Consider the following 22,122-nt stretch of genomic DNA (forward strand, 5'->3'; position numbering starts at 1 on the left):
AATAAGGTGTGGTGGGTTGACCCTGGCTGGACACCAGCTGCACACCAAAGCCGCTCTATCATTCTCCCTGTTCAGCTGGACAGGGGAGAGAAAATTTAACAAAAGCCTCCTGGGTTGAGATAAGGACACAGAGAGATCATTCCGCAGTTACCGTCAGGGACAGAACAGACTCAATTTGGGGAAATAAGTTTAATTTTTATTACCAATCAAAATCAGAAGATAATGAGAAATAAAAACTAAATCTTAAAACACCTTCTCCCCACCCCTCCCTTCTTTCTGGGCTCAGCTTCACTCCTGATTTCTCTACCTCTTTCCCCAAGTGGCGCGGGGGGACAGGGAATGGGGATTGTGATCCAGGTCATCCCACATTGTTTCTGCTGCTTCTTCCTCCTCAGGGGGGAGACTCCTCACACTCTTCCCCTGCTCCAGTGTGGGTTCCCTCTCAAGGGACAGTCCTCCATGAACTTCTCCAACGTGAGTCCTTCCCACGGGCTACAGTTCTTCAGGAACCGCTCCAGCATGGGTCCTTTCCATGGGGTCCAGTTCTTCAGGAACAGACTGCTCCAGTGAAGGTCCCTCACAGGGTCACAAGTCCTGCCAGCAAACCTGCTCCAGCATGGGGTCCTCTACAGTGTGCAGATGGATATCTGCTCACCTTTATCCGCCATGGGCTGCAGGGGGGCAGCCTGCCTCACCATGGTCCTCACCATGGGCTGCAGGAGAATCTCTGCTCTGGTGCCTGGAACACCTCCTCCCCCTCCTTCTTCACTGACCTCAGTGTCTGCGGAGTTGTTTCCTTCTGATATTCTCACTCCTCTCTTTGGCTGCAGTTGCACAGGGTTTTTTTCCCCCTTCTTAACTATGTTAACCCAGAGGCACTACCACCGTTGCTGATGGGCTCAGCCTTGGCCAGCAGCAGGTCCATCTTGGAGCCGGCTGGAATTGGCTCTATTGGACATGGGGGAGGGTTCCAGCAGGTTCTCACAGAAGCCACCCATGTAGCCCCCCCACTACCAAAACCTTGCCACGCAAGCCCAGGTGCTTTGCATACACTTTGTACTGAAAGAGCAATCAACCTAAGCTGTGCACAGTGTTGGCAGTACAACCAGATGTTTATAGTGTGTCTTGCTTAAATATTCTGGTTTTAGACTTTGAGTACCGGGATGGGTAAGCAGCTGTGACAGCCTGCATTAGGAAATCTTTATAAAGGTGCCAAACTCCTCAACACATTTCAGGTTTTATTTCTTTATCTCCACTTTTATTTTTCCATGTGTTTTGATGATGCCTGTGCATATCTCATAATTATTGCTGTTCCATTTTTGTGGCAAATCGAAAACAAAACAGACAGCGAATAACATGGTAATGCTTTACCATTTTTCTTTCATTCCATGCCTACCAAGGACAGCAATATTTCTATGCTGCTTGTTTAACCGAAAAAAAGCTGCCATTACTATTTAGAAGCAGGCTGCTGCTTTCTTTTTCCAGCCAGCGATGTTTTACAAACTTGAGCTCTGCTGATGCAATCCATGCTGTGTGTCGTAGGGCAGAAATCATCCAGCTCATCTTCACCTTCTCCCAGGTGAGACCTGATGGCTGAATGCAGCTTAGGATGGAGCAGAGTGGAGGGGAGGAATTGCAATAGCAGATGGGAAGAGACTCTCATAGGCTTCTTCATTAAATCATCATTAAATGGGCAAAGGTTTAGAACAGAGGCTCTTAAGAGACAGACATCTCAGAAGGAAAAGGATACTGCTGAAGTTAAACAAAAGTATTTAATTATGTTTCTGGCTCCTTGAACTTTTCTCCTCCCTGTGGAATTCATAGTTAACCATAGTCTGGTGGGTATCATTTTATTTTGTTGTCTAGCATGTTCACTTCACTTCACTTTGTAAAGTTTTTTTCACAAATGTAGTTATTGTATCCTGCCAAGATGCTGTGACATGGAGAGCTATGATTTCATTTTCCACTCCGCAATTCAGAGGGCACATTTTTACATACCACAATGTCAAGAAGTGTTTACCCATATCACGCTTTACATGTACCAAGTCCAGTCTTTAAGACTTGCAGTCATGTTTCTTGTTCAGGGACCCCAGTGAGATGCTGCTAAGTGATGAGGTGGTTTCATTGCTGGGATCGGGTCTCCTCTTACCCCCTGCTCCTGCACTAAAGAGGGCATCTGAAGAGTTAGGAGGTTCGCATCTCTGTAATCTCAAAGCCTCTGCACAGCAGGGAATGACTTTAGGTGTGCGTATGTCAGCCAACATCAGTCTGGAAAGGTGAGCAATAAAAAATAGAGGAAGAGTCAGCAGAACACAGGATCAGCTGAGTCTTTTCATCTCACTGACTCCAAAGAGCATAGTGAAGTTGAGCCGAGACAGTACCACGTAAACTAAACTAAAACAGAAACTCCAAGCCAAAGCTTCTGAAATAGAAGCTGTAGAAGAACAATTCTTCTAAGGTTCCAAATGTAACGCAAAACCAAACATCTTACTCTCACATATGCCTGTCACACTATGTAAGTCTTTATTACACTGATTGAACCAAACCCAAAAGCTTGTATTCCTTAACAGGGAAAACTGGATTAATAAAGTGTTAATTGGCATAGATACTTGATTATATTTTTATATTAATTTAGCAGGAGTCCTGGGCTGTTAGTATGTTCTATAGAAGAATGCCAGCTTGTATTATTTTCAAACATAGAATAATTATTCTGTGTATTCATTATGATGGCAACTGTAAAAAAAATTACGAAGTTAAACAGGCAATGTTTTGCAGAAGAAGAAAATCTTTTTAGATAATTGTATGGATGCTAATTGTAAGGATGTGATGGGTTCTTCGAGTCTGTGACATTCTTAATATGAGACTGGATGTCACCAGAAGAGATGGACTTGGAAGATCGAGTGCATAACATCCATCCTGGAGGTGTTGGCACAGGATGAACCGCCTTTCCAAGGTGCCTGTCCCTCCTTACTGACTTTGGAGGAAGCACAGGAGCAGTGCTAACAATGCCTAAGATTAATCTCTGCTTAGACAGTATTTTATTGACCCTCCTCTTAAAAGAAGTGTAATTACACATATTTTTTAAGTCTGTGTCTGGGCCACCAGTTGACTGTGTTAAGAGGGTCATCTCAGCTGGCAGCATACTGAGGTTGTGCAGTGCCCTGTATTGGAGAGGGGACAGATCTTTCCTCACTCTCATATTGATCAATTTGTACTAGCAACATTAAACAAAATTAATTTGGTCTGGTTTCTGAAGCGTACCAGCATGGCCTGTCTCATGTGCTGTGTGTGAAGATGCTTTGAATTAATGCAGTTATTTCCATGATGTTATTTTCGAAACTATCTATCTTCATTTGCAGTGCTACTAATCATATTGGGGGCAGTGTAAACACGAGGAACCAATGACTTTTTGCCACCGTGTTCACAATCTTAAATGCCTTAATTAACTTTGTTCTAAACCCATGTAAGATATTTAGAGAAGAAAATATGTGGCAAATGAATGTATTGGTCTACTTGTACATTTGAAATGCGTGCAGCCTTGATATGGTACTTACGGTTTAATGTACATCATCATTTACCAATTTATTTATATATACTCCCATAGCACCCGAAGGCTCAGTGTCTCTGGGTGCACAAGGCAGGGAAGGCACAATTGGTGGGACGAAGGAGCTGTGAATGAAGGAGTGAAGTTGAGCCTGGGAAAAAAAGGGGGTAGGCGAGAGAAGGTATTTTAGGTTTTTTGTCTTTGTTCCTCACTATCCAACTCTGTTTTAATTGACAGTAATTTAAACTAATTTTCCCCAAGTCAAGTCTGTTTTGCCTGTGATGATACTTGGTAAGTGATCTTTCTGTCTTTATCTCGACCCATGAGCTTTTTAATCTTGTTTTCTCCAGTTGTGCTGTTGAGAAGGGAGAGTGAGAGAGCAGCCGGGTGGGCAGCTGGCAGCCAGCCATGGTCAACCCACCACAATCTGTTAAAGTTTTGGGCCATTGGGTGACACTTTCGGTGAGAGAGTACAAGGTAGTACAAGAAAGATGTGGATGAGTTTCCCCCATCTTTTTCTCAGTTCCCCAAAGCTTTCCTCACTGCAGTTTCTGTTAAATTTGCCTTTCCTCATAGGAGAGGTGTTCCAGCTTCTGATTGTTTTGTGGCCCTCACTTTTGGTACCACAGAGTGTTGCCATTTGACAACTGAGGGAGAAACACGAGCTGACCAGCCTCAGCTCCCTCTGACGCTCATCAATGCCCCTTCCTAACTAACCAAACAGATAACAACAGACATGCTTTGCCCAGTGAAGAGCATTTAGAGTTCAGCTTTCAGCTTGAATATATAAATTCTGGTATTGTCAATTTTGCGTGAAAATAAAAGAACAATGAGAAATTAATAAAAAAATGCATATCTTTAATGTAATAAGTATTCAATTCTTTTTCTCTGGGAATAAGGAAAGAATGCAGATAGTTTGAAAGTCTTGTTTTACAATGCTGTGAGAAGGAGATCTATAATAAAACAATACTGTGGTGTTGAAGTGAAATTCTTAATACTGTGTTCTGTTTCATGAATTAATTTAATTAGTTATTGTTTGCTGAAGAGCTGGAACTATGCCAGGAGCCTGAATCCAACCTCAACCAATATGTGTGTGCGCTGTATAGAGAAACTGGATCTGAGCTCAGAGCCAGATGTTGTGAGCAGAGCTGACCTGAATGCGAAGGCTGGGACCACCTACTCATAGTGGGTGTTAGAAACACAAACCCAGATTTGCACCTAGGTGCTGTAGACTGAGGAGTGGACTGAGTCATCACTTCTAATTAGTGCCCTTGTGAGCCCCTGATTAGAAACCCAGCACAGCTGGGAGCATTGCAGGTGGTTTTAATTCTACCTTCTGGGAACTGTGGAGCATGTTCCAACTTCCAGTGTGCGTATTTCTTTATTATGAAGGGTATGAACATATCAGGGTACAAGAAATATCTAAGGGAGTGAATTCAGGCATGGCACAGACAGAAATTCTCCCTTCACCTTGTTGGAGGTGCCAGCGAACGAAATATGGGCTCCCAAAGCTACAGGTGGGAACGAGACAAAAGGAGCTGCCCTGTATTAGGACTGTATATAATCCTCTACACTTGAACATACAGCTGTCTCAGAAAAACACAGGTTTTCTTTGCAGGCCTGCAGCCATAGTTTCTGCTTTCTTGGCATCTATAGATCTGGCTAAGAAATGCCAAAGGGTGTCAGCACAAGTACGGCAGTGATTTGTACAAGGCAAGGAGAGAAACACATAAACGTCCCCTCATGGAGCTGGAGTTTTATTACTTACAGCTTGTTTATACAGTGGTGCTTTAAATGCATCAGTAGTCACTCTCAGTGTGATATTGTTATAGTGATATGAAAGCTCTTAGACCCTCGATGTGGGGTCCCATCTTCACCTAGCTATTTATGCCTATTTCCGGTTGTAAATCTATGTGACTTAAAAACAGTAGCAACCACTTTTCTAACCAGGACAGTTTTAACTATGCAACTTTTCAAGTCAGAGATTGGTGCTACACTAAGAGTCTTTGTTGGGAGCAAATCTGTGATCGAAAACAGCATCTAAAGTGTTTGAAAGTGCTCTAACCTGGGGATGTACCTGGGAGTCCTGCTGATTTTAACTTTGGTTTAGTTAGCATGATTCCTGACATAGTGTAACGTTATTTGTGTTGGTTTCTTTTTTTTCCATAGGTTGGCTGGATTAACTGGTTCTTATTCAGAGGGAACTTGACAGATCTGTTGTCGTTGAACCTCTCTACTGCGTGTCATAAAGATTTCCTAGATCCAGAGACTGCACGAAAGACAACTGAGCAGCACAAAAATGTGACTCTGACAAGAGACTCCAAGCTTTCTGACGAGGAATTTTCTACTGATCAGTTTATTATTTAAATGTATAACTGAAGCATGCTTAGTAGTTAACCTGACAGGGGAAAAAAAAGCTTTCTCATTAATTAGGACTGCCAAAAAAGCCGTCACCTGAAGCTTCAAAATGAGTGCTCCATTAATCCCAAACAAGTCATGTTATGCTCACCTTCAGGACAACTGCAGTGAAATAAAAAATAATAACGAAAGCATAGTGAGTGTGGGGGATACCAATGCCAACCAAATTGTGACGAAAGTTAGAACCACTGAAAGGGATGTTAAGAGACAAGATTTGATAGATGGGAATGTACACTCTGGAGGATCAGAGAAAGTTACTCATCTGAATACAGAGCAGAACAAAATTCTGACCTTCAGAGACTCTCGGACCTGTCACACCGGTGTACAGGAAAGTAAGCTGCCCTCCACCACAAGCAGGGAAATGGGGAAAGATTGTAGGACTAGTGAAGCTAAGGATATATCAAGGCATATCAGGATTAGCCGAGGACAAAGTCTGTCCAATTTAAAAAGCAGCACAAATGATGCCAACCTAGAGGTTATTTCCAAAGGTGATGTTGACTTCACCCAGAACTTTTCTAAGGGTAAAATGCCCAGGACCGTGGAGATGGAGAGAATAAAAAGGCTTTCTTTGGGAAGACCAAGTAAATTCTCTCCTCAGTCTGAAACATTTGCAAAAGATGGCGTTGGCCGTGTATCGTGTAAACGTCTGCTTTCTGCATCATTGGACTCCATCGACAGGTCACACCATTTGATAGGAAATACAGAGAAATCACAAAAAACATCCACGGATCATTTTCTTGGGATGGTGTTTCATCCACTTGATAATACCTCAGAGGAAAATATTGTATTTTATTCCAAACCATCTACCTCAGGGAACAAGAAAATAAGTAAACCAGAAAATGTACCAAATGTTAACATTGAAAGCACACTGCATACTTCTCATTCTCAACATTCAACTGTTAAGCCCAATGAGATTGCTTGTAAATCAGAAGCACAATTAGGTCAGGGTGATAAAAGTAAAAAAATGGAGCTTAAGACTGCACCATCTCTACAATCTAAAAATACGTGTCAACAAAAGATTGAGAGAATTATGCTGGTAGAGTTCCTGGGATCTCAAAAAGATGAAAGTACAGCAATGCAGGAACAGAAAGGCTCTGGGTGTGATGCATCGAAATTTCAAACATCTGACATCTGTAATAAAGTAGAGGATCCCTTGTCAAGCCAGGTGGTAACCTGCCCTGATGACAAATTGCTAAGTGATAACACCACCATGCATGGGGAAGGGAGAGGAAGCAATGACAGTGACAACGGGGCAACTAGCCAGGTTGGTGAGGAATATTTTACAGATGAAGAAGTGGAAACAATATTCCCACTCACCTGCAATAGTAAATCCAGTGGTAGAGTGACACCTAGAAAAAATGAAGATTTACATGAAGTTGACGCAGGTTGTGCTGAAACAGTTGGTGAACAGATCTCTCTTATACATAACATTAATGTACCTGACAGCAAACCCTTGAAATTTAATGAGAATAAGCTGACGCTAGTCAAAGGAAACACCGAGGATGCTGCCGTGCCTGCTTCTGATCTCTCAGATCAGCATGGGGCATGCAGTGCAGAGACAGTGTCAAACCAACAACCTGACAAGCACGACAGTGATTCGGAAACCTCAAGCTTTTCAGTTCCAAGTAAAAAGACAACTAATGCACAGAAACATCCTCCAGTCAAAGCACCAGAGAGCTGTAAAGTTTCAGCAAAGGCTGATGCCTTTTTATGTGTCCCAACTCCCGTGCGCCCGGTGGCAACGCTGGATGTTAATAGTCAGCCCACGCTGTCAAACAGTAATTTGAAGGACCTTTATGCACTTCATGTTGACAAACTGTCACCCTCCTCAGTCCTACCTCCCATTGACAGTACGCAGTTGTTAAACGTATCCCCTAAAGTGCCTATCAAGACTGCTTGCAGCAGCGCCATCCCAAAACCTATCCTGGTCCACTCCAAGGGCTCCCTCGCAGATAAGGCGGATGTGGACAGTGACTGCAGTGAAAAGCTGGAAGAAAGCATCGAGATGAAACCTGCCATACCCAGGCCCAAACCCGTGAGACCTAAAATCATCACATACATTAGGAGAAACCCTCGTTCCATAGAGCAGCTCGAGCCTTCCTTTGCGCCGGCGGGGCTGCCCTTCGGTACCCCTGCGTGTGCCATGCCCATCTCTACAGAGCAGAAGGTGTCCAATGGAGGGGAGGCGAAGCCCCCCAGCATCCTGTATGACAAATTTAAACCCGACCTCCAGAAGCCAAGGATCTTCAGTTCTGGTCTGGTGGTGTCAGGAATTAGGCCTCCGGGCCATCACTTCAGTCCGATGAGCGAGAAGTTTCTGCAGGAGGTAAGGAGGCAGCTTTGACAGCCTCTTTTGTATGCCAGGTGGTGATCATTTGCTTACTTGTTGCTGCCAGAAGTTAGTTCTCAAACCTCAGGTAAGAAATAAATCCTAAATCAAGGCAATGTGTGATCATTAGAAGCAAACTTACTTAACTGTTTCTGGCACTGACCCTCTTGCAATGTCTAATCTGTGACTGGAAGTTGGCTCTGTGTTCCTCCAGTTTTTCCCAGCAAACCAGTCACCTGCTAGTAGTATAAACAGGGATGTTTAGAAAGGAAAAGACATGCTGTTTGAATTTATCTATACATGGATATTTTTTTCCCCAAAGATAGCTTTGGGAAATGAATGTAATTTGCCCACAGAGACTTTTCCTCCTTAATGGGAAAGTTGGCAGGTTTTTGCAGACTGAGCACTAGAGGTCTAAACTAATTCCCTTCTGTTTAGCTGTAATGAAACCCAGAGACTATCAGAGCTCTTGTTAGATTATATATATTATGCAGGAAAAGATTTACTTTTGACTAATTTTAAAGCCGTGTGTTATATTGACCTACATCCAAAGTAAGACATTTCCTTTCCCTGGAAGTCCCTCTGGCCAATTCTGGCTCCTGATATCTCATTGTGTTTCCACCTTGATAAGTTGGTCAGGAGTCTTGGTTCTCTGAAATCCCTGCTGGGAGGTGAGCACAGTGGAGGAAGGCTGACCTTTTATGGAAGGTGGAGAAAGGACAGGAAAAAGGGAGCTACATTTAGGTCTCAGATGTGCCCTTGCATCCACTGCTTGGGACCTGTGGTAGCTCAACAACCAAACTTTTTATATAAATACTGAAGATCACGCAAGTTTATTTCATTTGAACCAGTCTTTAAAAAAAAATTATGTTTTTTTACCGTTTATCCCTTGGTGTTATTGAGGCTATTTTAATGCCTACCTCATTCTATATACAGCATTTATCCAAGGAACAGCACTGAAATAACAAATTTGGTGACAGTGTTGACAATCAAAAGCCAGCAAATACCCAAATTAAGGTATTGTGTGTGAGTGTAGATTGGCCCCTATGGCATGTTAACAGGCAACCTACTGAAGTGATCATGGATTATACATTGTGTATTATACGCTCTGTTCATAGAACACCATCTCATCCCAAACACATCCCAACAGTGCTCACTGCCCTTTCCCCTCTAACTTCAGTTTCCAGCTCTGTTGCTTATATTTTGCGTCCAGAGGAGGAATTATTAAAGTCATTGTGAACTTGTCTGTGCCAGCTATTTTTGGTATATCTTCACAATCGTATTGTAAGATGAGGGGAAAATTATTAGGTTATTACAATTTAATGTATCGCTATGGAAATTAAAGCCAAAATAACCCAGACTGTGCAACTATTTGGCTGTTTGTAGGGTGACATGACCCTGTGAAGACTACAGGTGCCTATGGCCCATACAGTCGCGGTTCAGATAGTCAGGTAGGATCAGCAGACACACCTGGGAGCAAAGGATTGATTTCTGTGCACCATTAACATGAGATGGCCTCACATGGTGGCAGATCTGCAGCATGATTTACTCTAGACTAGGGTTAGAAGGAGGACACTTATGGGCTGGAGAGGATCCAAAGCATCTTCCCCAACTCTTCCAAGAAACATGACTTTGGGTGGGTATTTCACAAGGGAAGGTTTGAACCCAAGCATTCTGCTTCCTCAGAGAAGCTGGATTGCCTGGAGGAGGGGCTGGGAAGGAAAAGTCAATCAAACTTCAGTTTGTGTTATGAGTTTGCATTAGCCCAGGAGTCAGGACCTGGTAGCGGGGGATGGTATTTGCTCTCCTGGGCTGCCACCCTAAAAGCGAGTATCTTAGTCCCCTGCTAGTTGGGGTATACTCCTGCAAAGGGTATTAGCTCCAGTATGGATCAAGAGAAAGGATAATGATTGATCCATGGAAGTGGACAGATGCTTAGAAGAGCAGCTGTGCACAGTACGGGTTCATAGCAGGTGACTGATGTGTAGTCTGAAATAAGGCAGTTTGGATGGGTTGAGATAGATCAAAATCACCTTGGTGAAGGAACAGTGTTGAAGACAGATTTTGGAGACAGGGAGACACTAGGGCAGGATACTTACTCTGCATTATCTTTGTGAGGGGAAAAAATCCCAATCATTTGCCCTATTTCACACATCCACTTTGGGCTTTGGAGGGCTTTGATTAGCATTTTATAGCAATTTACGTAGCTATGATAGGGAGTGTTAATAGCTACTATCAATCAGACCTGTAATCTCTAAGCGTCCTTCAGATAGCTAAATGGTAGGAACAATTAAATACCCCTCTAGGTGCCATGAGCTGGAAAAGTTGGAAGGTGCTGTCTCAGACAGGAGACTCCAAGGCAAGGCCTGGAGAGCTGTCTGAGGAGGACTCAGAGGAAACCCCCATGAGTGGGAGCACAGTCCCCAGCTCAGTGTCCACCTCTGTCAGTGTGTGCTCACCCAGAAGCTGTTCCCCAGGACCAGTGTGGATGAGACCAGCCTGGTCTGCAAGGTGAGAGTTTACCCATATGGATATGGTCTGTGCCTTGCCAGAGAGTGGTCCTTGGTTCACTTTATTCACTACTTTATGACTGCTGCTGAGAGTCCTGGTTCTGGTGGAGTCTGTACGGAGGTCTGCTGATGACCAGCTCTCCTGCCTGCCTTCTCAAGGCTGCACCTGACCTGTTCAACCACCTTCTTGGGTCCGTTCCCCAACACAGACACCTTTCTGCTCCAGAGAACATGGACTAAAGCCTGTTGAAATGAAAGGCCTGTAGGGGAAAAAGGGTTAGGGGGAGTTGTTTTATACGTAGTCAAACCAGAATTTTTCTCCCCCTAATCTCATGATAAGAACTGCCTGAAACACCTGAAGCAATGTCACCAACTCTTTTACCAAACAGTTGCCTGAAGCAGGCACTTGAAAAGAAAACTCTTGCTTAAGGCATTAATGTTTTATGATGTTATAAACAAAGTAAAGTGAAGGAAAGTGTTGGGCATCCTTACCTGCTGGCTGTGCTGCCACCTCTGCTCAGGATTACCTGGCCTGTGGAAATTCCTGTATGCTCCAAGTATTTGCTGCAGACTTTCCAGCTCTTTCTAACAAGTTCATTAAATGGGGTGAGAGGGGAATGAGCAGACAGCCACACACAATAAAACTCTGAGCTGAGCTTCTTTTTAGTTGTGAGGCTACAACAGATCTTTTCTTTAAAAGTCCCTGGTACAAAAATCCAGTACAGGATCCTAACAGGTCTCATATTAATCTAAATCTTTCTAAAGATCTTTAAAATTGCCCTATAATCAATAATTGCACATGATTCTATTGAGATGAGTTGAATTATACACTTCAGGAATTCACCCTTAAATAGAAAAGAAAAAGGAGTGTGTCTTCACAGCAAGTTTATGTCCCTCAAAATTGGGGTTTTCAAGAGATAGTTGGGTAAATCCTGCTCACTTCTCTCAGCTTGAGATGTTTTGTGCTTGTGCTTGATTGTTTTTGTGTGCGTGTTCGTTGCTCTTCTGTGTTATTCGTAGCATACTGTCAATAAAGAAAAAAAAATGAGGTGACTGAAGGTTTGGCTAAGCTGACCCAGTTTATGAAAAAGGCATGGTTTCTATATTTAAAGATTTTCTCTATTCCTTATACTGAAGTACTTGGCATTGCCATGTTTACTGCCAGTTAAATATGAAATGATAGGAAGTGTATAGTGAAATCTGATCGAAATAAATTCATCAGGGAGAGAAAAGATAACTGAATCTTATCCAGGAAAACAATCTCATATCCAGAAGTTGAAAATAAGAAGCTAAACATCTCCTGCAGTCCAAGCCTAGAGAATCATCTATACAGTAAAAACCTGCATCCTGATTTGTAGAAATAGGTCATAGGAGTATAATAAAAGGGGAAACGGGAATAACTAATGGCAGGAAATAGGACTGCAAACAAAGGAAAAAATATAGAGCAAAAATATAATGCTCCGTGTTTGTCACATCTGCCCTCCTAGTTCCTGTGCAAAGGCCTCAAAGATTCTATATTTAATAGTTTAAGGCCAATCTTGTCTCTTTTAGCATATTAAAGATTTGCTAAATTGGAATTAAAGCTCTTGAAGCAGCTAGGATCAAAGCTTTTGTAGCCAGTGTTGAGGTGCATATTCTAAATGCTTATAATTGCTAAATAGAAATTGATTTGGCATATTATATGCATCATAACTTACAGCAGAGTTAATTAATTGGCAGTTACATCTCTTCCTAGGTAGCCTATGGCACTTTTTTGATTAATTTTTAAACAAATTTAGTTCAGATTTCCTATTTCCTAAGCCATTTTTTTTCTCTAGCCTAAATGGGATGCACTGAAAAAGTATTCATGGGTCCTTTCTAGATTATGATGATTCTGCGTTTTATAAGACAATGCTAAAGAAGTTGGACTGTACCTTGAAGAGCAAATGTTTCTTTGCAAATAAGAGAGATGAAAGCTACTGACATTGTTCTGCGCCCTCGTCCTGAGTCATGAAGCAGCACGGCGAGGTGGGAGTCAGAGCCCGCCTTAGAGTGTAGAAAAATGCAAGGGCTGAGCTGGGGAACCAGGTCATTCCCCAACTGCAAGTTCCCCGGTAACAGGGGGTTTGCTGGAAATATTTCCAGCTTGGGACTTGCTGTGCTGTCCTCACAGGACACATCCATTAAAATACCGAGAGATTTGTCACTGATTTTAGCAAAGCATCATCTATTTTGTGATAAACAATAAATGTTTCACATCTACAAATTTGCTTTTTTTCTTCAGTTCAAATGGACAGCCAGGTTTTATAGCTCTGATTTGAAATATTCAACAGCCACCTGAAAATGTAATGTGAAGAAATGTGCCTACCTCCATAATTTGGTCTCTTTTCAGGAACTTCAGTGGCACATATTACAATGAACATTTTGCAGTAAGAACATGTAGAGATTTTTTTTCTCACACAAATGATTTGACAATACCATTTCTCTGATAAAATGAACTTAAAATGCCTTCAGCTGTATTTTTAACTATGTTAAAACCAACTTCCCCCCAAATCGTATCCGAGTAAGAATATTTTAAATAACTTCTAATAAAAATTTCACTTGCACACTCTCTTGGTGTATCTGCCTCTGTAAACAATATCACCTTTCAGGACTTTAAAGGAACTTCATTTTCACTAATTGAAGATCTTCCGTTTGCCTATTTTCTTTTCGGGAAGAGATCAATTCTTTGTTCGGGGTTGGTTGGATTTTGAGACTGTAATGTGTGTATTTGTGGAGAGCAATTCATATGGTAAGACCATCACTTTTTGAAAGTGGTGATCAGTTTGCAGTGCTGTGAAGCCCAAATTCACAAGGAGGGAAAATCAACCTTTATAAGCAATTTAGAGCTCCATATTTTCTGGTTTTATTGATTTATTGCATGATATCTTTGTTAATGTTTTTTCTGTAGGTTGGGGAAAGGCCTGCGAAAGATGAATTTTGCCCTCCACCATATACTCACTACGAGGTCCCACCAAGTTTTTATCGATCTGCCATGATACTCAAGCCACAGTTAGGACTGGGTGCAGTGTCCAGGTTACCATCTGCGAAAAGCAGGATTCTCATTGCAAGTCAAAGATCCTCAGGTAGCTGTCTCCATCAGCAGGGAGAAATAACGAGTGCTCCCAGCCTCTATCATCCCGATGCTGCAGGTAAAGTATAACCTTTCTTTCCTTTCCTTTAAGTGTACTCACCAATAAGATTATTTTTTTTTTCCAGACAGAAATATCACAAAATGAGCAACATCTTGACCTGATACTACAAAGCTCCAACAGCACTCTTTGAGGTGTGTCTTTTTATCCTCAGGCAAGGCTGACTAGGGAGTCTGGGACTTGCACAAAGGTTGTTTAACAGGTCATTGCCGAAGAAGGAGAATCAATTTCAGCACTAATTCTCATTGTGCTCTTTTTTATCTTCCTCCTCCTTGTACATGCCTGAAAAATTCTTGCTTTTGTCCTGCAGAAGATAATGGGACATTTTCTTCCATTATGAAGACCCCGTTGTTCAATCTGAATATGGCATTCCCCACCATGTTGTGCTCTGAAAGCCTGGGCAGTGTTCAGACGTGCCAGCAGAGATCTTGATACTCTGAAGCCCTGGTATACACCTCTTTGGAGACAACATTTCTAATGTCTTTTTCTTCCCAGCTGCTGCCCAGCTCAGCATGACCCTGGGCAGAATTACAGGGGAGGGAAAATCAAGAGAAGAGTTGGAAGGAGAAGTGTATGATGCCACAAGACGGAGATAATAATTGCTTCTACAGGACACTCCTTGGTACCTGGAAAAGCTTAAATGGAAGCAAGTTCAGAGACAACTGAAAATCTGTCATTGCCAGAGTAAAACATAGCAGCTGTATAACAGCCTACAAGTCTGCAGAGGGTTTTAAAACATAAGAGATAAAGTTAAGTAATGACTTGTGGTCATATGGTCCCTCCTCTTGCTCCAGGACAGGATTCCTTTTGATAGATGTTTATTTAACCTGTTCATGAAAAACTAGTTATAAAAACCTTCAATACGAGGTCCTGCAGGCTCTGAAAGCAGGCTGTTCGCATGCATTACCTGCTTTCAAGTTAAGTTTTCCCTAGTGTTTCACCTAATCCCCTTTGCTGCAATTTACTTACTCTTCTATCTGTAGTGGATGTGGGGTCTTCTCTTTGCTGGTATTTGAAAACTGTTACTTTCTCTCCCTAGTGTCCATTTCTCCATACGAAGCTGCAGAAGTTTAGAGGTGGAATGGAAACGGGTCGGATTGTCTTGACTTACCCTGAGAGAACAGTACCAGTCAGTAATACAGGTTGCCAGGATTTGGGGCTTATCAGAAAATCAAGGTTCTTTTTAACAGTGCCTCTTGCCACTGTCCTTTACTCTGCATCTGGAGTTTATGCCATTATCAGAAGCTGACCAAGTTCAGCTGTGTGTGACTTCTGAGATGCTCCAGGTTTGTATGCCGAGCAGTAAATACCAGTTCAACCCTGTAAGTTTACTTCAGTCAGCACTGAACATGGGAGTACGGGTGCAGAGAGCGATTGGATTGTATTTCCTATTTAAATGAAACTGCAAGAGGATGCAAGTTCAGGCAGCCCCCCCCTCTACTCTGCCCTGGTAAGGCCGTATCTGGAGTACTGTGTCCAGTTCTGGGTTCCCTGGTCCAAGAAGGACAGGGAACTACTGGAGAGAGTCCAGCAAAGGGCTACAATGATGATTAGGGGACTGGAGCATCTTTCTTATGAGGAAAGGCAGAGGGACTTGGGTCTTTTCAGTCTGGAGAAGAGAAGACTGAGGGGGGATCTTATCAATGCTTATAAATACTTAAAGGGAGGGTGACAGGGGGATGGGAACAGTCCTCTTTCAATGGTGCCCAGTAATAGGACAAGAAGTAATGGGCACAAACTTGAACATAGGAAGTTCCATCTTAACATGAGAAGGAACTTCTTTACTTTGAGGGTAGTGGAGCACTGTCACAGGCTGCCCAGAGAGGTTGTGGAGTCTCCCACTCTGGAGACATTCAGAACCCACCTGGATGCCATCCTGTGCAACCTGCTGTAGGTGACCCTGCTGTGGCAGTGGGGTTGGACTAGGTGATCTCCAGAGGTCCCTTCCAACCCTGACCATTCTGTGATTCTGTGATATGAGTAGGGTAAGCTGTTGTGTAACAGGAGCCAGTCTGGGACATAGATATGAGAGAAATATACAAAGAGGATCTTTTAACAAATCCACTGTCTCAGTTTCTGATCCTCAGAAATGAACACTGCCTTGATTTTTATTCATCCAGCTTAATTATCCTGCATCATTGACGATTGCAGACATTACTTTTCCTTAGCCATTTTTATCCATGTAGGAACTTGTCTTGTATGTATTAATTTACTGTCTTCCTATATTATGTGACATTCTAAATCTAAACAGTATCAGTGTATCAGTCCTATTTATTGTCTATAAACCTGACTTCCAAAATGCCAGTGAAAGAGAAGTATGCATGAGGAAATTGCACTAGCTGTTACTGCGACGCTTATTCCACTAACGTCCCTGTTTCCTGAAGTTTTCGTATTTCTCAAAAGTTGGGATTTTTTGATTTTATCATCGATTATTTCTTGAACCTTGTCTGCTTTGGAGGTCGAATTTAATTCATCGCTCTCCATAATTTCTTTCCTATGACTGTTATTTTGTTTGTTTCTCTCTACTTTATTGATACCTTGCTGTTTCAAAGATGCTGTTAAAGATAACTCATGGTAGCCCAATAATCTGTCTACCATCTCTTTCAGGATCCCAAAGTGTGTCTCATCTGGTCTTTGGGCTCTGACTGTTTTTATTGATTTTAAATTACCCAAGACTTGTTCTAGAGAGGTCGCTAATGTCTCTAGTTTTTCACTGTCCACCCCAGGACACATTGTTTTAACTTCTGGCATCTCACCTTCCATTTTCCTTGGGAAATGAAGAATAAGTTTAATTTTTCTGCAACATCTTATTCTGTTGCAAACTATTTCCCATTGCTCTCTGTTGATTCAGTGCCTCCCCTTATTGATCTGTACTGTAGTTCTGATACTTTATGTTAGTTACTTTACATTCTTTTATTTTAGACACTTTTATTTCCCAACTGTCCATTCAAGATTCGCCTATAATCACCTTTTCCTTGTACAAAGCCTTTTTCCTTGTATACCTCAAATGACTTAATCTTTCTCTCAGCAATGTATAACTTTGTAAGTCAGCATACTAGTCTTTTCATCTTTAATAATTTCTTTTAAGAGGAACGAATTGCTCATGAAAGAGGCTCAGGTGACAGTAGACAGGACAAGACTGGTGTAGGAGTGGAAGGGCAGCAGAAGACTGGTTCCTGTGGCTGTGTCCACGCTGGTGCACAAGCACAGACCAGAGATGGGTCCCTGTTTGCCACGGAGGGGCTGGATGGGGCAGCAACCCCTGGCATGCCAGACCCGGTATGGGCTGACTGGAGGGGCTCAGAGCAGGGCCCGGCACCATCTAGCCAATTGTTTTAAGGTACACAACACCGTTTTCAGCTTTCTGTCAATCTCTTTCTTAAACTTTAATCTGCATTATTGGTTTTGATGCAATATTTGAGAAACAGGATTAAACGTAGCTTTGACAGGGTCATATTTACAAATGTAAGCAGACGAAACGCATGAGCACGTGGTCAGCGCACTGGAAGTGGTGCTGGTAAGCCCCTTGCTCACGCGTGGTGTGGCGTGTGAGGGCTTGGCTGACTGCAGCAAAAGCAGCTGGGGACTAGGAGGTATTTTTCTCTCAAGGATACCAGTCCTGCCTTCAAGACTGCTAATCAGCATCTCTTGCAGCTCGATCCTGAGCTTTTAATCCAGTTTCTAATCCTAGTGATTTCAGTCCTGCCCTGGGGTAATGGAAGCAGAAGGATCTAGCCCGTTGCCATCCCGCGACAAAGTGTGAGGTACCACGGAGGCTTTTAAATTGAAACCACCGTGGCACAGTATCGAGGACAGCAGCAGTGCCTCATAATGAGGATTTTATTCCCCCTTGCCATGCCTTTCATAATGTAGCAGTCTGCTTAAGCAGCACTGATAAGCTGAGTGGTTTGGCCCGTGTATAATACTAATACTCATAAAACTGACTCTAAAGTAATTGATAATTAAATCCCTGGACCGCTGTGATGGACTGCAAGTGCATTAAGTGTATTGAGGGTTTCGTTAGTTTTAAGACACGCCAAGTAGAAAGTAAAATAATAACGAATGATCCCACAAGTGTGATATCCAAGTGATGCCTAAAATGGGATTGGAGCATTGATCCTTCTTCGTCTGTAGGACATGGCACGCGTGTTGGCACTGGCTGCGAGTTCCTTATTAAGCAGTGCTGCTCCTTAGGTGATGTTTTGCCTCAGATGGGTCAGGCAAGCAGCCTGACTTTAAGAAAAAGCATTCTGCAGTGTAGGTAAGATTAGAAGTCATTGAATCATGATGTATTTAAAGGTTCAAGAGTGTCTCCGAAAGCTTAACGTTTGTTTATTTTATGTAAATTGACTCTGCTTTTTCTATGGGAAACTTGTAATTCAAAACAAGCATTGAAGGATATTGTGTCTATAACATATAAATTATAAATATGTTTTCCTTGGTTATAAAGACTTCTTGGAGCGAGCATGTTAGGATTTGCATTAATTAGCTGGTTATTTTGATGGGATTAATGTCTGATTTTAAAAAGTATAACAGAGATCTCATCATTAAAACTTCGCTTAATCCTACTCATTAACTTCACTTAATTCTACATTTTTCAGTAGCATTTATAGTATTTTTTTCTCAAAGAGTGAGTTAATGAAATGCTGTTTCCTTATCACCTCTCTGTGTATTAAATTTGCCAGTCCTGAGCGTCTAGCAGTTCCTCTCATTTTTAACCAAGTGAACTCTTGTTAAAAGGTACAATTTATATATAAATCAGGACAGCAATGTTTCTGATTACTCAGACATACACAGATATATGCATCTATTTGTGGTTTTGCATACGTATAATCTATTTCATCATGAATGCTACAATATGTCTATGGCTTTCTCCTGGTAGGAAAGCTTTGCTTTCACGTTTATTCTCAGAAATACCCAAAATTGAACAAGTAAATGAGATTTGATGATAGAAAAGGTGTTTTGAGGCTGCTTCCTGATATGTTGCATTATGGCACTCCAGCTGTGTGCTTATTTTATAGGTTTGCAGTCTGAGGTACGGGAATTTGAGCTGGCAAACTTAATTGTTTACAGAAAAAGGTAACAAGGGGAGAATTCAGAGAGGAAAATATTCTCTATACTCCACTAATCTGCATTGTTTTCAGTTGGCACTCTCTGCTTTTTGTGGGAGAGCAATCTGACTGTATTTTTTATAAAGAAAAATTAAGTGCTTCAAAGGGAGATTGTTCATCAGAGTTTTCCTAAGGACATTGTCACCATACCTGAGCCTTGGCATTATGTCACCTCTCTTCTCCCAGCAATTATTCTGTCTTCAAAGAACCAAAATGTGTCGTATGAGAAGAGTTGTCTAGATGACTGTTATACCAAATTGTCAGTTATAAAACCGGTGTCCGTAACAATCTGGGTGCAGCAGCCGGCCTCCTCCCTGGCAAGAGCCAAGCATCGTCGCTGGCTGGGCACCCGCAGCGCTTCTGAACAGCCGATCCGATGAGCAGCAGCAGCAGTGGATGAGATGTGGCTTCGGTGCACGGAGAAGTGTTCTTGCTGCTGTAGGCTTTCGGTGGGAACCACAGGGAGGATGGCTCAGGCAGTGACAATTCCTGTGCTGGGTGTTTCTGCGGGATGCTGCTGCTTTGCACATCAGCTACAAAGCGAACATGAACGTTTGCAGTTTGAATGAAGTGCGAGCTGACAAACTCTTGGGGTGGTGAGAACGTGCTAACCAGCCTTAGGTTGCCTGGGAGCTGGGGTGGCTCAGAGCAGCTTTTTTGTGCCTTTAAAGCAGGAGGAGGTGAGCATTTCCTACCATATGATGGTGCACTGGCTGATCAGAAATTAATTGATGTTCAGCAGTGACAACTGTTTTGCCTTTGGAACTGAACTGTCCCAGGCTTGACAGTATTTGGATGAGAGACCACAAAGGGAGCTGGACACAACCTGCTCACTGCTGTTTAGGTGTAAAACATTAAAGCCTCTGTTTTAAAGCCCCTTTCCTCAGTTCTTGTCCAAAGAGAAGTCATTATGTCTATAACAGGAAAACCACAGAGGAAGTAGCAACAGAATAGGTTTCTTACATGTGCGATTTGTTTTTAATCTCCAAAAATATCAGAATTTGGGCTAACTCTGAGGCAGGTTAACTCTGTTTGTATTATCTCTGACTAATTCTGTAATCTTGCAGGTAACTTACTTGCCCCAGATTCCCCAATATGAAATGAGAATAATGATGTTCAGAGCACCCTATAAAATAAAATGAGCTCTCTGAGAGAAAATGACACCTAATGATTAAAGTTTTAAGGGAAATGCTTGTCAAAAAAGCCCAAAACCCACCGCAAGTAAACAAAGGCTTGCCAAGGATCCCTGAATCGCAGGCAGAGCTGAAGTCTTGAACCACCGCTCTTTTTCATAAGAACATATCTGTGTAACTCATTTCTTTGACTGTTCATTCTTTTTAGCTAAAACCTATCTCAGATTTCACAGAGAAGTCACATGAAAGTTGCTCTTTAGTTATACATGTGCATGGAGATGTGATTCACGTGCTGTGGGGATGCACTTCTAGACTTCTTATAGTTTAGCTCAGACTTTTCTTAATGCTCCCCGGGCACACTCGGTTTGTCTCAATCAGTCTCCACCTCAAAATGTTTTCATGTTTCTAGAAGGGAACAGCTTGAAGTGTGATAGAAAATCGCTTGTGTGCCATAGAGACGACAGTACTTAATTCTATAATTAGCTTCAGGCAGTGAGACAGCTGGCAAAATTTTTTGCCATTTTTTAGGTTTATTTTGGCAGATTTTTATTAAAATGAAAGCTTCTCATTAAAATAACTTTTGTTTTGAACTCCCAGACCTTGTTTGCAGAAGTTCTTCTATACTTCTAAGAAACAGAAACAAAGAAAGAACATCCACCATAAAACTTGATGAAAATACAGAAAATACACACAATCGTCTGATGTCTCATGTATTTTAATGAGAAAGAAGACACAAAATGACTTAGCTTTAAGGATTTGAATGCATCCCTAATGAAGCTAATGTCCTGGCCCCAGGTCCTCATGGTACAGAAGAATTGTATTACAAAGAAGAGACGTGAAAAATAATTTAAGGATGATGATGAGTTCAAGATACAAAATATTGTTATTTCGAGGGGAATTTGAATTGAAGTCATAAATTGAAACACACACAGAAGTGTGACAAAAAACACTGACTCCTCTGCCTGGGTCTGGGAGAATGATTTTGAAGAAAAGGTAGAGTTGGCCGGGCAATTTGTCACCAAAAACTTTCTGGTTTAAAAGAAATTGTTCTTCTTCAGTGACACTCGTGGTGTGCCACGGACTGCAGGTGCTTGGTCGCATGGCGGTGCAAGGAACAGGCAGTCTGGGGACTCGGTGTGGGCATCCCTGCAGTTGAGCTGGGGACATGGGAGTCCCAGGGGAACCTCACTGTCTTAGGGCAAGCGCATTTCAAATGCTTTTTAAATAAAAACATTTCTAACCACTTTCCCTCCCCTGCCCCAGTGGAATATCCCCTATTCTGCTGCAGGAAATCTGTGATATTTATAGCTTTTTTTCTGTAAAATGGAAAGATTTCTCCCTCTACCTCAATTTTCAGAGGTTCTCAGGAAAAAGGAATCTCAACTTCTCTGAGCTTCCGTAGTGCAGGCCTGCTGGTGCATTTTTTGGAAACCTGTAAAAGCCACAGGTGACAGTCCCATACCCATATGGGCAAGTTCTTTGCTCTTGCGGCCACTAGCCACAGGTGCTTGCCTCTGCTTCAAATCTGGAGGTTACCTGGGCTTGGCCTCACCACCAGTGCACACAGGGACTATTTTGCACACTGCCACTGAGTTGTGTGCCTTTTATCCCGCACAGTTGGCCCCGTGTAATTAGTCCTTTAGATAGCTGGCGAAGCTGATGTTTGGCCATGCCAGGCCCTAGCAAGCATGTGGCTGTGCAGCCAGCTGGGTAAGTGAAATGGTCTGGCCCATCCAAAAATCTGCTGAAGTCTTTGTATCAGCATTGGTGGGGGCACGACAAGTCTTGATTGTGGAAGGGAGAGAGCACAGGATCATCCTTCCGCAGCGAAAGTGCAGTCTCACACTGGCGTAAGCCAATCTGAGTCCTGCTTTGCAGCAGTTGTTAATGCAGGAAGATATTAGTCC

At 42.4% G+C, this 22,122-nt stretch overlaps 1 protein-coding gene across 1 annotated transcript in view; it reads left to right on the top strand.

The window, feature by feature from the left end:
* Nucleotides 1-6,011: 6,011 nt before the first annotated feature.
* The window catches only part of MTUS2 (microtubule associated tumor suppressor candidate 2), a 196,775-nt gene continuing 180,664 nt past the window's right edge, over nt 6,012-22,122 (top strand). The window contains exons 1-2 of the mRNA XM_009882832.1: nt 6,012-8,288; nt 13,731-13,971. Coding sequence (XP_009881134.1) covers nt 6,012-8,288; nt 13,731-13,971 — 2,518 coding nt within the window. The remainder of the gene's footprint in view (nt 8,289-13,730; nt 13,972-22,122) is intronic.

Source organism: Charadrius vociferus, unplaced genomic scaffold, assembly GCF_000708025.1.
Source record: "Charadrius vociferus isolate BGI_N301 unplaced genomic scaffold, ASM70802v2 scaffold93, whole genome shotgun sequence".
NCBI classification, from domain to species: domain Eukaryota; kingdom Metazoa; phylum Chordata; class Aves; order Charadriiformes; family Charadriidae; genus Charadrius; species Charadrius vociferus.